At 39.1% G+C, this 16,662-nt stretch overlaps 3 protein-coding genes across 3 annotated transcripts; 1 reads left to right on the forward strand and 2 right to left on the reverse strand.

Moving 5' to 3' along the window:
• Positions 1 to 6,909: 6,909 nt before the first annotated feature.
• On the forward strand, positions 6,910 to 8,342 carry LOC103943927 (leucine-rich repeat extensin-like protein 6). Its single transcript, XM_009354302.3, has one exon. The coding sequence runs from the start codon at positions 7,061 to 7,063 to the stop codon at positions 8,267 to 8,269; it is 1,209 nt and encodes a 402-aa protein (XP_009352577.2). The 5' UTR covers positions 6,910 to 7,060; the 3' UTR covers positions 8,270 to 8,342.
• A 1,526-nt stretch (positions 8,343 to 9,868) lies between these two features.
• On the reverse strand, positions 9,869 to 12,899 carry LOC125469602 (acid phosphatase 1-like). Its single transcript, XM_048567143.1, has 3 exons — positions 12,255 to 12,899; positions 10,275 to 10,484; positions 9,869 to 10,173 (listed from the first exon to the last, which is right to left on the reverse strand). Exons 1-3 carry the CDS (start codon positions 12,638 to 12,640, stop codon positions 9,996 to 9,998), a joined length of 774 nt encoding a protein of 257 aa, XP_048423100.1. The 5' UTR covers positions 12,641 to 12,899; the 3' UTR covers positions 9,869 to 9,995.
• A 427-nt stretch (positions 12,900 to 13,326) lies between these two features.
• On the reverse strand, positions 13,327 to 16,011 carry LOC103943924. The gene is given in 3 exon segments (XM_009354300.3): positions 13,327 to 13,968; positions 13,971 to 14,254; positions 15,026 to 16,011. Coding segments are annotated over 3 exon segments (1,254 nt in total). The 5' UTR covers positions 15,622 to 16,011; the 3' UTR covers positions 13,327 to 13,594.
• Between the last annotated feature and the right edge of the window lie 651 nt (positions 16,012 to 16,662).

Here is a 16,662-nt window from a genome sequence, read left to right on the forward strand (position 1 = left end):
CCAGGGCCAGTTTTTCACATGTATGTTCACATCCACACTGCACGCTCACCTTGGATCCAAGTAAGTATCGGTCTTGTCGTACAAGTTGTAATAGACAACTCCAACTCATATGTGACTGCAAATAGCGCCAGTATTTACATAATTGTAGCACTATAACGTATATTATTATTACACCCAATCCAGTTCATGTCAAAATACCTCTGCATGAACTCGCGTGTTAGAATGTGTCAATGAGCACCTAATATGATATGTTTTCTTATGCGATATTATGTGTTATTGGTTGTTATATGTTCATTTACGCAATATTGCGACATATGGCAATCTTGTGATTTTGCAGGCTACGGTAGGTATTTTCATACTATACATAGTATGTATATTTTGGAAACTATACTTGTTTTAAGGCGAGGATTCTTGGAAAATCTTGGTGTAAACGATTACCTTCGATGGTATAATTCTCACAATATCTTACTGTATTGTACTTATGCTCTGACATCATGTGTGAAATGGGTTCATTCTCGCTCAAAGCACACTTTTATACTTAGGCACTTTTAGGTTTAAATTTACTCACATTTTCCACATCACTACATTTTATGGCTTTGTCACCTTCCAGGTGTCGGCCAACACAGCTCGATTTGGAGTCTTAGTAGATATTTTGGGTCGGGGTGTGTCCAATGGCGGATCCATATAGGGACTCGGGAGATCCCGGGACCCTCCGAAAGCCTGAAGAAACACTTGTGATCAACCTTCGGGACCCTCCAACAATTTGGGCAAGTGCAGATGGACGGATTTGTTAAGGGGCCTGGGTGGTCCTAGCACCACCGGAAGCCAAGATAAATTTTTGTGAGGACCTCCAAGGATCACCCAAGTCTGGGCATATATGGTGAAGGAGAAGATGAGCGGAGCTACAGAGTGTTTAGGTATTCTGCAAACCAGAAAGAAGAAAGAATACTACTTTTTATTCAAATGACTTGGGAAAACGGTGCGTTTGATGTATGGTTTGAAAAAATCCTTCTAAGTAAAACAGTGCGTCGATACAACGTTCTTTAATATATAGTTTTTACAATTTTTTATTAAACAAAATGGTTCAACTTTCAAACAGCGTCAAAACTTTTCCAATTCCATTTCTAACTCCTAATTGGCTAATCTCATTCTCCAGTCACCTCCCCACCCACTTGCATAACCCCAATCTCTTTCCCCGTATTCACAAACTAAGTAGTTCAATTCCAATTTTAGATAATTTCAATTATATTCTGGATATTTTCGTTGTAGTTTGCAATAAATCTATAATGACACATTTTCGAGTATGAAACTTCGTCATTTTTTTGTAATTTATATTTTCGTCTAATATTTTTTTGAACTTTTATATTGAGACCACCCAATCTTAAAATCCTGCATCTGTCATTGGGTGCAATGGAGAGACTTGTTGCCGTCATGGATGTGCAAGCAGCAATGGAGAGGACATTTTTCGCTATGAATAGCCTTGAGGGTCTACTCCGCAACAAAATGTGAGATCAATAGTTCTGTGGAGAGGACATTTTTCACTATAATTTTTTTTATCTTTATTATTGGGACCCCCCGAGTCTAAAATCCTGGATCCGCCACTGAGTGTGTCAAAGAAAAACTAATGAAAATGGCTTAAAAACTTTGAGTTTTAACAAAAATGACAAAAAGGTGTTGTAAGTGAATAGTACCAGGATTGACTTTTTAGAGTAAAAATGTGATTTTTCGTTAAAGTGAATAGTACCGAAAGTGTTTGGTTAAAACTTCCTAAATCGTAAGCTTTATCCCAATCATTACATTTGGTCTCGTATTATTTTTCTTAATTGAACGTCTTAAATTTCAAAATGAGATAATTTCCAGGTAGGTATGCACTTCCAAAGTGGGCAATAGAACAAAGACGACAAATAGGAAGCTTCACCCGGAGAAGGATTATCTCCTCTTTTTTTTTCCCTCCCCTTCCCTTCCCTTCCCTTCATTTCCTTCCCATTTGAACGGTCACAGTTAAATCACATCAACATCTTATATTAATTTTTTTATTAAAAAAAAAGAAAGACAAAATAGAGAGTGTGAGAGAAGGGGATGGAAGGAGATAAAAAAAGAGGAGAGAGAATCCTAGTCCTCTTCAACCATGCATGAAGGGTAGCTAAGCTTGGTAGGGTTGCATCTCTTTAATACCAGAGTAGTTGGCCCCATCTCTCAGAAGGGATCAACATATTTTGTCTCCAGAGGTAAAAGAAAGTGTAGTCTTAATCTTCTACTAGACGTCCGGCTATAGATTAGCATTCACAAAGCCATAGTTTTCAGATGCAATGGTAGGCGTCACACTATGAAAATTTTTGGTGTTTGGTAAACTTTGAAAAACAGCTTTGTTTCAAAGTTGAGGGTGAAAAAAAGCCCAAAACCAAGAGATGACAAAAAGCTGCAATTTGCAGCTTCCAAAAGCAGCTTATTTTCACCCACACACGGGTGAACAGTGTCCACGTTTAATGAAATATACCATAACCCAAAACTGCCCTCGGCTTTCCCTTCACCGACGCTTTCACCTTTCCCTTCTCCAGAACTCTCTTGCACGCTCTTCACCTCAAAGCTGTCTCGCATAACCCGAACCTCAGGCTCTCTCTCGTTTTCTCGTTCTCTCGTTCCATCATGAACTTCCACTCGGTATTGGACGGTTGCGCCTCGACCAAGCGCTGCAGGATCTTGAGCGCCTCGTCGTCCTCGCCGTTTTCGAGCTTCTGCTGCAGAAGCGATTTCAGGGCACCGATGGCTTCCGAATTCGAACCCAGGAAGTCGGACAATGTCGGCGGAGGTTCGGCTATGGCGAGCAAAGTCGATGATTTGGTGGTGAACACGGCGGCGGTGACTCCGATGAGAATGGCGGTTTTGGCGTAATGTTTAAGAGTTTGAAGAATCGGGCTTGGGTTGTTGTGGGTGTTACCTGGGAGGAGGGGTCGGTGGTGGTGGGCGGCGGAGGAGGCTGTGACTTTGAGGGCAGGGACATTGGGGGAATTGTGGGAATGGGGAGGGTCAAAACGGAGAAGGGAAGGTTGCGTTGGTTTACTGGGAATGAGTTTGTATTAGAAGAGAGATGAGGATGTAGAGAAGGAGGAGGAAGCGAGAGTGGAGGAGGAGTTCATGGTTGAGCCGGCGGGTGCGGAGTGGCGGAGATGACAAGGTTTGGGAGGTTTTGTTTGGGGTTTCTGTGGTAGGTGGGAGGTTTGGGAGGTTTTGTTTGGAGATGACAAAGTTTATAAATATTTTTCTTCTAAAAATAAAATATATTTAGTAATTCATTTTTATTTGTTAAGAAAATTAAATTAATAACACATCTAACTTCGTTCACATGTGAAGGAGTTAGACTTGTTCACATTTGGTATATCCTTGTGTTAGCATCTCAAATCGATATTGTGCTGTCATGTGAGAAAATTGAAATACTGGCACAATGAGAATCTCCGTCAATGTCAGTCCTGCTTCGATATTGTGTTGTCATGTGAGAACATTTGAAATACTGGCACAATGGGATTCTCATCAATGTCACTCTTGGTTCGATATTGTGCTATCATGTGAGAGCATTTGAAATACCTGCACAATAGGATTTCTATCAATGTCACTTCTGCTTTGATATTGTGTTGTCATGTGAGAAAATTTGAAATACCGGCACAATGAGATTCCCGTAATTGTCACTCGTGCTTCGATATTGTGCTTTCATGTGAGAAAATTTGAAATACTGGCACAATAGGATTCCCATCAATGTCATTCTTGCTTTGATATTGTATTTTCATGTGAGAAATTTTAAAATACCAACACAATGAGATTCTCGTCCACGTCACTACTACTTTGATATTGTGTTATTATGTGAGAAATTTGAAATACCGGCACAATAGAATGCTCGTCAGTGTCACTCCTGCTCGGGAGAGTATGCCCGTGAGTGGTGTGAACTGGTTGTGGTGTGAAAAAGGGCAGCATATGGTTTGATTTTGTTGTGGATGAAAGTGACAAATATGTATGTGTGTGTAGTTGTTGGGTTGGAGTGTCTCTTTCTGGGTTTTGACGTGCCCCGATCCAACGTCACCCTTTTGGATTTATTTGTAAGCTGAATATTTTAAAGTGGCAGCAGTTCCCATCTGTTCCCTATCTTCAAAACTACTGATTGAGTGACTAGTTGATTGCAATTTGGACTGGCTGCCGATCAAGATTTTATTAGTCTTTTTTCTTTTTCTTTTTTTTTTAATAAAAAAAACCAGTAGGTGACAATTCATTTTTTCGGGAAACGTGATGATTCTTAAAGGCATTTTAGTCTTTTTCTTTAGTCACCATTATGACTCATCAACGTCAAGAATCGAAAATACGATCTTAAAATTCGTCTATAACCGTTGAGCAACTCCATGGTAATTGCTGGTCAACACTTCATTAATTAGTGAAAGAAACTAATACCAGATTATTCTGTTATGGAGTAAATTGTAGTAATGATCCTTTAACTTTAATCAAATTAGAGCAATGGTATCTCAACTAAAAATCTATTACCATTGGTCCCTCAACTTATCAAAATGTGTAGCTATAGTCCTTTTCATCAATTTCGTCAAAATTTTGTCAAAATAAGTTATGTTGGGATAACCATTTATATAATAAGGGTCCCTCAACTCATCAAAGTGTGTAATTATAGGTCATTTTTGTCAACTACGTCAAAATTTTTGTCAAAATGAGTTATGTTGAAAGGACAATTGCTACAATTGGAATAAAGTTAAGGGACCATTTCTCCAATTGAATTAAAGTTGAGAGACCAATGGTAATAGGAATTTAGTTGAGGATCATTACTCTAATTGAGTTAAAGTCAAAAGACCATAGCTACAATTTACTGTTCTGTTATGTATTAGGCCTACCCATGTTACATAAGCCCAGTCCAAATATTGGGGTAACAAAAAGTCTAAACTCTCACAGTTTTGGGCCCTAAGATTCAATCTATCATTTCAGAGTCGTAATTGTTGGTTTTAATCTCAAAACACCTCTAAAAGATCCAACCCAAAAGACCCAAGTTCTATCTTTTGATTTTTTTTTTAATTTTTTTTAATTTTTGTTGTACAAGTGATGTTTTGAAGGAAGATTCGAACCCAAAACTTCTGAGTGCATAACTAGATGCTTGTAACCACACGTGAGCTACAAGCCCTAAACATCTGATTCTCAACATTCTCGAAATTTGACGTGAAAACAGAGTGCCCATTGACGTCCTCCTCCTCAAAATAATCTTGATTTCTTACCTAATATTCACATGCAGTCTTGATTCCTCCATTTTTTAAATTACCCTTTTTTATATTGTTGGGTATCACAAATGAATAAAGAAAAGTTGTAAAATCCTTGTGGCCAAGATATATATATATATATATAGTTTGCAGGGCTTCCGCTTAGAGTGAGGCACATGAACTGTTTCTTTCTATGATTGGTAAACGATGTTATGAATCCCTTTTGGTTTCACACTGCATGTTCCATGTTATGCCTACAATAGTGTGTAAGAAGTTACACAGACTTAACGGAAGGCTAGATGCATTAAGGATTCAATGTATATACACCGGTGCATATTAATGTCAAGAGAAGCTCCATTCGTTTCACAAAACAAGCAAATGATTTAAACCATCTCATATTTGGGATATACTCCGTTTAATTCTTGGATAATAGTTGTGGTGCTTGTATGTATTGGAAACACATCATAAGTTCTATTAATTTCCTATGAAAACAAATGAAGTCTATAGTGGGTAACATCGTGTTTTGAGAGAAAAATTTGGGTACATTTGTTTGGCCACATTATTTTGTATGACAATTTACCAAAGTAAGAGATTTCTATATTTTAGTCTCGTTCTTTAGGCACATAGAAAAAGTAAATGCTATTATTTGAATAATGAGTCTGGTTATAATACAAGCCTACAATAGGTGATATTAGACTAAAGTGTATATGTCCTTTTCATTTTGCTTTCTCTCAATGATTAGGAATTTGGAATCTTTCCGAACTTTACTGTTAGGAGCTTAAATATCAGAAAATTCAGGACCTTTATTGTGTGAAAGAGAAATTGAAGTTCTCATTTTGTGAGAGGCGGATCAATAAAATAAATTAATGAGGACCGTCTCATTTAAACTGTTCAAATTATCTGATCCTTATACTCCAAACAGTGAGATGTAGAGATATTCTCTGTCCAATGATTAGGACCTAAATCATATCATTATGCAAGCTCATACAGACTAATTTAGCCCTGCTCATTTATTTTGGTGAGTTTACTAATTGACCAACCTACTGACCAAAACAGCTCTATCACCTAAAGCAACTTACCAGCCTGTTCTATCACCATGAAAGCCAAAACATTTATATATATAAAAAAAAAAAGAAGGGTAAAACACTAATAAAAGATAAATAAAACAAAAATGTCATGAATCCTTTTATTTGACGAAATTGTCATTGTGGTAGTATCTTTGATCATGAGCACTATTATGTTACGGAGATATTAATGCAATAATATCTCGATCATGAACACTTTCATGTGATAAAGATATCACTATAGTTTAGGTCTGATAATTTTTTGCGCGATTCGATAATCTGACACAAAAATGATAGGTCAGGATCAACCCATTAACTATTCTGATCATTATTGGGTCATTCCTTAAGAACTCGTTAAAGAATTGGGTCGTTATTGTGTCACTCGTTAATAATCCATTAAGATATCGTTTGTCAAATCTAGACATTAGACATGACTGATTCTTGCATATCCGTTAACCTGACATGACACGATCCGTTAACGAATTGGGTCCTTCTCGGTTCACATGTTAAGATCTCGTTAACATAACGGGTTTGACATGAAATGATCCATTAAGATAATAAATATGACACGAACACGACAAACAGCTAATTAAGAAGTCTACTACAGTGATATCTGAAGTGACGACGTACTTTACTCCAATTCAAGACCAAATAAACCCCACCAGTTTCTACTCTCTTCAATGCTGCTGCAACCAGATTTGAACAAAATTTACAAGTAAACCCAGCAAATAAGCACTATAGTGTTTTCTCCACTGAAAAATGGAGAAATGGTGGTTTCTAGCACTTCTCCTACTGATTGCTCTCCCCACAGAAGCTGGGTTTAATGTGGGCGGTGGAGTTGGTGTCAATGTCGGCCCTGTTGGCGGCGGCGGCGGCGTTTGGATTGGCGGAGGAATCAATGGAAATGGGAATTCCCCATTCTCATCTGGGCCTTCACCTTCAGACCTCGACAGAGCTTTCACCGCCCTCCAGGCGTGGAAATCCGCCATCTCCGACGACCCATCAAAGGTTTTAGACTCATGGGTTGGCCCGAATGTGTGTTCTTACACAGGGGTTTTCTGCTCGCCGGATTCTCAAGAAGTTGCAGGCATAGATCTCAACCACGCCAATCTCAAGGGCAATCTTGTCCAAGAGCTCTCTTTTCTCTCTCAACTCTTTCTCCTCCACCTCAACAGCAATAGATTCTCCGGCCAAATCCCTGAAAGTCTCCGAGACCTCACCGCCCTCCAAGAACTCGACCTCAGCAACAACTTCTTCTCCGGCAGCTTCCCAACGGTCACATTACAAATTCCGAACCTCATCTACCTCGACCTCCGATTCAACAGCTTCTCCGGCACGATCCCGGACGAGCTCTTCAACCGGAAACTCGACGCCATCTTCCTCAACAACAACAATTTCGAAGGCCCAATCCCCGAAAGTTTAGGAAACTCCCAGGCCTCCGTCATCAATTTCGCAAACAACCAGTTCAGCGGCAACCTCCCGGCCAGCTTCGGCTTCATGGGGACGATGCTGAAAGAGGTTTTGTTCCTTAACAACCGGTTAACCGGCTGCATTCCCGAAGGAGTCGGGATCTTTACAGACATTAAGGTTTTCGACGCGAGCCATAATTCCCTGATGGGTCATCTCCCCGACACGATTTCTTGCCTGGAAGACATCGAAGTTCTGAACTTGGCGCACAACAATCTGTCTGGGGTACTGCCGGACTTGGTGTGTTCGTTGAAAAGTCTGGTGAATCTGACCGTTGCTTACAATTTCTTTTCCGGGTTCAGTCAGGAATGTACGAAGTTATTCTACCGGAATGTGGGGTTTGATTTCTCCCTGAATTGCATTCCCGGGTGGAACATGCAGCGGCCGGAGCCGGAATGCTCTCTGATTCCGGGCGGCGGGTTGAACTGCCTGAGAATTCCGGGGTCCAAGCCTCTGGTATGTGGGTCCCTCTACACATCGTCTTCTACTTCTTCTCCATAAAAACAGGAGATTTCAGTCTTTTTGTACAACTTAATCTACTATTAATAGCAAATTATGACTCAAGCTTCCTGAATCCTACTCATTTTAATTTCTTTATTATTAACTCTATTCATCTGGAATTATAATATCCAGAAATGCTTTTAAAAAAAGCAGATTATATGATTCGCTTTGTATTTCAGTTACAAATTTTTCAATGCTCTAGCAATACGGTTCGGTGTATTAAGTGTAATAATATAAATGTCTGAAAGTTTTAATTAAAAAAATCATCCAATTGTATTATTTATGACACTTTCTGTACTAGACCGCATTTTCGACACTCAAGAATTATCGAATTCAGTAATGGAAGAATCGTGAGCAGAATCAGCGGATTATATAAAAAGTGGTTTGATTCTGTTTGTCATGTGACATTCTTATGGAAATTATGTGGTATTTTGTGGCACATTGGGATGTATGTGTTTATCGGCTTGTGTCACGTGACTTGTTCTCAACTTTAGAAATCTTGTTTTGGCATTCCCAATTAACTGCTCATATAAAGTTTCCAAAAAAAAAAAAATTTCAGTGCTCATATAATTAAAAGCATTCGTCTTTATCGATGGTTGTTGAACAAGGATGTTTGGAAACTTTGCATGATTCTTTTCTACCTAAAAGTAAAAGGTACTCCAACTCAACTAGGGAATAGTTTGAGAAGAATTTTTGGGACAATGATTGTCTGTCTTCCTACTTCTAGGTGCTTTTCTGTTTGTGTGGTCACGATTAAGTCACGTCAACATTTTATATTACTATTTATTTTTGTCTTATTATCTTCATAAAAAAAACAATATAAAATGTTGACGTGACTTAACCGTGATCACACAAAACAGGATGACACTAGAGGGCACCGGAAGTGGGAGGGCAGACAATCTTGTCCAAATTTTTTACGCTTAAACAAAGGGATGGAGATTGTCTGCCCTCCACTTACCATCCCCTTCTCATCCCCTCCTATTTAAGCGGTCACGATTAAGCCACGTCAACATTTTATATTAATTTTTTCCTAGAGATAATAAGACAAAAAGCATAAAATGTTGACATGACTTAACTGTGACCGCTTAAATAGGAGGGGATGAGAAGGGGATTGTAAGTGGAGGGCAGACAATCCCCATCCTAAACAAAGTGTTTTCTGAACCGTCAAAACGCTTTTACTTACGTTTAAATAGAAAAATTTAAAAGTGTTTATAGATTGTAGAAGCGCTTTCCGAATAATAAACTTCTTTATGAAACTCTTTCAAGTGTTTTTTCAAGAAGTATTTGAATTTTCAATAAAATGTTGACATGTTGATAATATGAACAAAGGCTTAAGGTGTTTTATGACAGTAAAAAAAACGATTTTAATTACGTTTATTTAATAAATCATAAAAGTGAATTATGAAGAAACGAAAACTTTCAAGTGTTTTTTTTTTCAAGAAGCACTTTTGTTTCCTACAAAAGCAATCATAAACAGGCCTTTAAGTTATGCACAAGCAATTCTAGGATCAATCGTGTACACACTTGGTCTAATCATCCCCACACGCGTGTGCGACAGTTCCTGTACACTCCTCTTCCAATCAAATCAAACAAGGCATATGCAACTCTAAATCATGCTGACTTTCATACCACTTGAAAAGATGAATACAAAGCTTCTAAATCATGCCGGATTAGCAAACGAACGATGGCAACCAATACAACAATGTAATCTGAATGCTGGTATTTGCTAGGCAATGTAATACATTGGGTTTGGAAGTTTAAACGATCGTTGAGCAATAGCAAAACCTATCAGATCACTCCATTGATCTCCCGAGCTCCCGTGAATTCGATAACCTTCATTTATCAAGTCCGATCTCTTCTGCGATTTGTAGACCGTGGCCGGTGTTCCTTGATCAGAAGGTCCTCTGTATCGTTAACCAAACATATCAGCAATCCTTACTGCAGAGTTACGAAGAAATAGAAGGAAAAAGTAAAAGGAAAGAGGGAAACTTATCCCCCATTGTACCTCAGTAGCAGCCTCTCCCAATTGTTGTAACCTGCATATAGAAGGTTTCTCGCGGTGGCGTTTCTCTGATGTTCGCTCCGCCCAGTTAACAGAAACATCTTGAAACCCAACTGCTCAAGCTCTTTGTATAGATTTAAACTTGCTGGGAGAGCAGGTGCCTCAGCCAAATCCACCCACTCATCGAAAAATGCTTCATTGAACGTCTCCGATCTGTGTCCAAAAGAATGTAGACCTTGTCAAATTTCATCTTATGAAACACTTAATCAATTAAGACAGCTAAAACATTGATGTAATCTAGTAATCCTGGATAACTAACTCTGGTTGAAGAACATAAAAACCAGACCAAAACCAGGTAAGAGTATCTGTCGGGAAATCGAGCAATACGTTTTCACAGTGTTAACTCTCAGTGATAAAATGGATGCTTGAGGACTGGAAGGCAATGAACAATATGCTGATTGTGCAATCCACCCATACTTCAGCTATAAGTTCCTTTCCCCGTAAGTAAATTAGAAAAAAACACCCCGACAACAAGTTTTATACGACTCATCTATCCACTTGTCACTCTAATTGAATCTTAGTTGTGAAACTCCTTGCCTTTCCTTCGTTACCAAGTTAGTTGGGTTTTCTTTTCCTAGTATTGGATTTGAAGTGTTTTTCTCTAAATAATGTTACCAAACGCTTAAATGTGAAAAGCGGCAAAGCCCTTCTTTTTTCCACAGCAAACTGCATTTACTAGCGTAAGTTATTCAAGTCCAGGGAACATTTCTCCTTCTCACATCTACAAGACTACAACTACAGGTGAGACAGGTGAGTGTTCACTCTGGCACGAACTAAAAGGGTATATGTAGCATCAGTCTTTTACATGACATTGGTCACAAGTTAACAGACCAAATGACCAACAAATAAACCAACCAAAAACAAGGCCTACAGAAATGTGTCCTCGAAAAAGTAGAAAATCCCATTCTGTAGTCGGGTATTTTCTTGCGTTAGCCTCACTTATCACGTGATCTTAACATTGTAAACGTAAGAGGATATCTCTGCAATTATAAGGCATATTTTGTCCTAATAAAGGCTCTCTTATGCGTGTTTGTTCACATGCTTAGACATGACTCAAACTCTCGTGTACAAAGCACTTATCATGTAACACGAGAGAATATATTCGCAGTCGTATGACATATCCTTTCCTAATAAAGACTCTTGTGCATATTTGTTCACATGTTTAGGCATGACTCAAACTCTTGTGTACATAGCTGCACTTATCACGTGACACAAGAGACTATATCTGCAATCGTGTGACATATTCTCTCATAATAAAGTCTCTCTTATGCATGTGTTTTAACATGCCTAAGTATGATTCAAGTTCTCGTGTGCAAAGCACTTACTACATGACAAAAGAAGATATACCTGTAGTTGTGTGACATATTAAGCTCTCTTGTGCATGTTTGTTCATATGCTTAACGCATGACTATAAAGCTAACTAATACGATTTTATGCTATTGAGCTTCGGTTATGACTAGTTGGATCATCTATTGTTTTGTTATTACCATCCATCAAGCTCGTCTACACCTCAAACGCTACTATCATTGAATATATTTAAACTCATTTTCTAATATAAAGATGACTATAAATAAAGATTGAATTTTCCATTTTCTCCATTTACTTTCTTTCAATTTCTCTTTTATCATGTCTGATCCCATCACTGACAAATTCAACTTTCACCATCAATTCCAATTATCCCATACATTTATACTACGGGGGTCCTGCACCATAGCATGCATCACACAGCTCACTCTCATATCCACCTTACGTGGCAGCCTGTCATTGGTTAATCACACCTGCCACCGACGCATCAATCACATGAATATGCCACAGCAACCCCGACAAGGCATACGTTTCCTCGTTTCCAACCCCACAACAATTTAATTTGCAGTAAAAAATCAAAGCAATCGTAACGGACGGCTGTGATCGATTGGAGCTTACCCGAATCCATGGGCCTGATAGTAGGCCAAATTGGAAAGCAAAGTCTCGTCGATGTCGAACACCCACGCGTCCTTCCCATCGCCGCCCATTGTCACCCCCTTCGCGAAGCTCAGCGAGTAATCCGCGACGGACGCCAAGTCGGACGGGTACCGGTCGCCAGTCATGTAGTCCTGGACGAATCGGACGCACCTGGACGGAATGTTGGACCAGGTTCCGGCGTCGTTGGTCTCGATAGAGAATCTCCAGCTGTCGCAGTAGAGGCTGTCGTCGGAGGCGGCAAAGCGGTGTCGTTTCCTCGGCATTTGGATGACGGATTGGGATGATAAGGAGGCGGGAATTGCGAGGAGGGTGATGAGGAGGAGGAGGAGGTGGTGGACTGATGCCATTGATGAACCCAGAAAGATCTTTACGGGAATCGGAAAGAGCTTTCTGGTTTCGGATTGAAAATCGAGATGGAGGGAGGAGGAGAGACTCCGAGAGAGCTTTTTTTTTTTATTATTTTTTTGGGATTTTGGATTTTGTTCTGTTTATTAACGTACAAATTTCGCCGCAAAAAGTACAAATTTTACCGCATTTTCGTTTGGTTTTTTATTTTTTGGGTAAATAATTATAATTTCGAAAATGAAACTAAATCAAATTTGCTACTACATCAATTTTGGAAAATCTTATCAGAACAATTAATACAATAAAAAATAAAAAAACAAAAATCAATTTTAGAAAATAAATCACATCAACGGGTTTAACGGATTTAACAAAAACTCCATCAATTTTAAGATAATTGCAAACAATATTACCTGTACATCAAATCATTAACACTTTGTAATAGATCATAACTTAGCATACGTTGCTCGTATTCATGTGAGTCACATATGAAATCTCCTTTAAATGAAATAGGGATTGCATGCCTTGAGAGCAACACAGACACGCGAAATAATTTTTCTTTTTATTTAGATCATACGTTTTTTTGCGTGGCCATCTTATTGGATAATCAAATAATAACCTTAAAAAAGGGATCAGCCCAAGGATTCGCCCATTACAATCCACTATTTTAGAAGCTGGGAAGACTCACAGGTAGCAATTTGTAAATTTGTTGTATATAGATGATAGAATAAATGATGTAATATTACAAGGTGTAACCAACGCCAAAACCAGGGGCACAATCAAATCAGAAAAATCAAACTCAAAGAATGTGGAGAAAAAAGGAAATTAAAGATAAAAAAATTATACATATCGAGTGCTCAAACCAACAATTCCTCACAAACTGAGCAAAAACTAATTGGTTGTCACAGCGGCAGAGAGGATAAATTAGTAAGAAAATTAAGGATTTAAACCAGTTTAAATTAGGAGAAGCAATTCTGTTCATCATGGCAGAGCTCCTTTCGGAGTTTATGCGAAAACAGCCGGCAAGCGTCCATGCTGAGATCAATGGCGGCAGAAAGTGCGACGAAAAGAGCAGCATCAGCCATGCAAGTAACATGCTGCACTCCTACTTGTACCACAGGCTTGCTAACTTTCCCTTCACCTTCCACGGTTGAACCCGTCACGAAACCTTTCACCGGTGACCTCGAATTCGAACCCGAATCTCTATTTAACCTACTGTCGATGCAAAACTCTCCGCCCTTTTTGACGCTCATTGTGCCTTCGGCAATGGTAATGCTGCTGCTAGGCCCGTTGTCAGTTACAAGCTCAAACTTGTACCCCAAGCCATCAATAGGCCCCTCTCGCGCCATGCCTCAAGACGGCCCCATGGCTTCCAGCTGCTAATTGAGAAGCCATGGGGTCGGAGGATGAGCCATGCTCCAGGGTTTGACCTGGACACACGGTCAGTACCGGGGGAGGGTACAAAGGGAGTGATCATGGAAGCGGCCGCCACGGGCGAGCCGGATAGGTCATGAATTGTTATCATCCACCCCTTTCTTTCCCTCCCTGGCCTTTCTCTATCAGCAGATAATGTTCTCATCCATCCTCTGTTAATGGTGGTAAAATCTGATTGGAGAGATCTGCAGATTACACACAAAATCAATAACTAATTAATCATTACGATCGTATTAATTTAATTAATCTTAAACAGAATGGAGTTGTCAAACCGGAATATAATCTTAAACAGAACATGTAGAATCTGAGACCAAATATATTTGCACATGGAAGGGAAGTAGTTGACATTTTCTGTTTGACTAGAGATGCAATGCAACTACCACTAATTGTTCAAACTTCTTATCATTCCTAGAAAATTACTTTCAAGATTGATCTTTTTGAAACCAAACAACCAATGACTAACGGTCATATATGTTGTAACGACATTTAATGACCACATCTGACCGTCAATGGATGATGTATTGAGTACTTTAATGTATCTTAGCCAGTCCCGGAATTCATGAAGCAATTCATCAAAGAAAGCACATGGGGAGGCACTAACTAGCAAGCCTAGCATGAACAAGAAACGTAATATTCCAAAAGTAGAGTAGTGTTAACCATTTTTATTTTTTATATATATTTTTAAAATTTTTCTTACATTTCTTTTAAATTTTAATTATATCAAATGAATCGAAGATGATCATTAATAAAAAAAATTAATAAAGATGTATAAGAAATAAAAAAAAATTATGAATAACATTATCCAAAATGTAACTCATACAAAAAAACAAACACTAGAAAAAGAAAAAAGTTAATAATTTACACATTCAAGTTAACCACCACTTCAGGCACACGTTAGCTAAAGTCAAATCTTCTGGACTATAGTGCGCCAGGACCGCATGTAAAGGAAAACTCACCGGTTTCTCGAGTTACGGTCCGCACTGAACTTGCAGCTAAAAACGGGCTGTCGTATGTCCCGCCCCTGAATCTGGAAAACCACGGGGCTGCACTCCGGCTCACCTCCGAACTGGAAAACGAACCGGGGGTCTCGTTCAGCTCGGACCGTCAAGTGCAGCCTGGCGGAGGGCTTGTCGCGGTCCTTCCCTAACTTCACCCACCCGCTGTGGATCACGATCGAGTGAGCCCTAGCCGAGTCCAGGTCAATGCTGAGTTGGACTCGGCCTAGCAGCTTCCCACTGGTGACGCCGCATGTCTGGCCCATCCGACCAGTATAAACTGAGACCCGAAGCGCGACGGGCTTCCCAGCAAGCCTCCGGAGCAGGGTGGGGTCCACGTGGAAGCCGGGAGCCGAGGTGGAGGAGTCGGGCGGGGAGTCGCCAGCAGAAGTGGAGAGGTTGAGAAGGGCGGTTTGAGGAGGGAAGTTTTTGATCTTCAGTTGGCAGAAGCAGGGGGTGGTGGAGGAGTGGACTCCGGGACCGGCGGGTCTGGTGGCGTGGGGGAGCTTGAGAGCCAGAGAGTCGACATTGAGACGTACGAAGGGGCATGGATCCATTGAGTTTTTGAGAAGTGGGAGTGGAGGAGGAGGAGGAGGAGACAGCTTTTTGGAGTGAGGGGACTGAAGAATGGAGGTTGTGTTGTTTGGATTATATTTGCTTGCATGTTACCATTTTTAGCGTTTCACCTTTTTGTTTCCATTTTTTCTTTATGTTTTTATTGTGGAGTGGATATTCTCTGTATTTTATTGTCGCCAGGTGAGATTGTATTTTTTTGTCATTTTTTCATTTAATTATATTTTCTACTACAATTGGTGGACTATTTTGCGTCCTAAAAGCGTTTGTGATTTTAACGAGTTATTTTTGTATGTATATTAGATTGTAATTTGTATGAATCAGGAAAAATGACATTTCTTTGAATAGAGAAGTTGTGAATCCGAAAAAAGAATGAAAGAACAGGGTGTGATTAATGTTTCCTACGTGTTAATAAACGTATATAAAATTATAAGTCAAAATAATCTAACATTTTAGTAAACTTAGAAAAGTCATAATTTAAGTATATTAAAAAAAACAAGGATCCACATGAAAAGGGGGGGTGAAATGTGAATTTCACCTTATATCAGCGAAATAGAAGAAAATAAATGAATGTTGACGATATTTATTTATTACTACAAAAATTTTGTCGCAACTTATTGCAAATTTCGAGCTTTTGAATTTTTTTTTAAATGTTTTTCTAATTTGAACTAAATCTAAATTAGTTAATATACTCATTCTATTGTCATTGTCAATAGTCAACCAATATTGATATTAATATATCTATGGATATTTTTATAAGTTGCATATTGATGTTTTTACCAGTATCGATATTTTACACACTTTATTAATCAAACAAATGATTTTTCCAAAAAAAATCAAACAAATGATTATACAATTTGGATTAACATTGTGATAATTGGAGTTGAGTTGGCGATTGACTCAAGAGTCAAGGCTTAGAAAGTGATATGAAAAGGACAAAAAAGGATGGGGAAAAGGATATAACGCAAAGGACCAAGAAAAGGGAAATGAAGTGGATCCCACAAGTGTGTCAAGTGGGGTCACAG

The sequence above is a fragment of a genome, unplaced genomic scaffold, assembly GCF_019419815.1.
Source record: "Pyrus x bretschneideri cultivar Hongxiangsu unplaced genomic scaffold, Pyrus_bretschneideri_v1 Contig44, whole genome shotgun sequence".
Taxonomy (NCBI): domain Eukaryota; kingdom Viridiplantae; phylum Streptophyta; class Magnoliopsida; order Rosales; family Rosaceae; genus Pyrus; species Pyrus x bretschneideri.

What these genes read in the sequence shown, in the direction of transcription:
- LOC103943927 (XM_009354302.3), top strand. Translation starts at nt 7,061, where the DNA reads ATGGAGAAATGGTGGTTTCTAGCACTTCTCCTACTGATTGCTCTCCCC.
- LOC125469602 (XM_048567143.1), bottom strand. Translation starts at nt 12,640, where the DNA reads ATGGCATCAGTCCACCACCTCCTCCTCCTCCTCATCACCCTCCTCGCA. An exon ending in TATCAGGCCCATGGATTCGG is followed by an intron (nt 10,485 to 12,254) that starts GTAAGCTCCAAT and finishes TTTTGGACACAG; the next exon opens with ATCGGAGACGTTCAATGAAG. An exon ending in TGGGAGAGGCTGCTACTGAG is followed by an intron (nt 10,174 to 10,274) that starts GTACAATGGGGG and finishes TTAACGATACAG; the next exon opens with AGGACCTTCTGATCAAGGAA.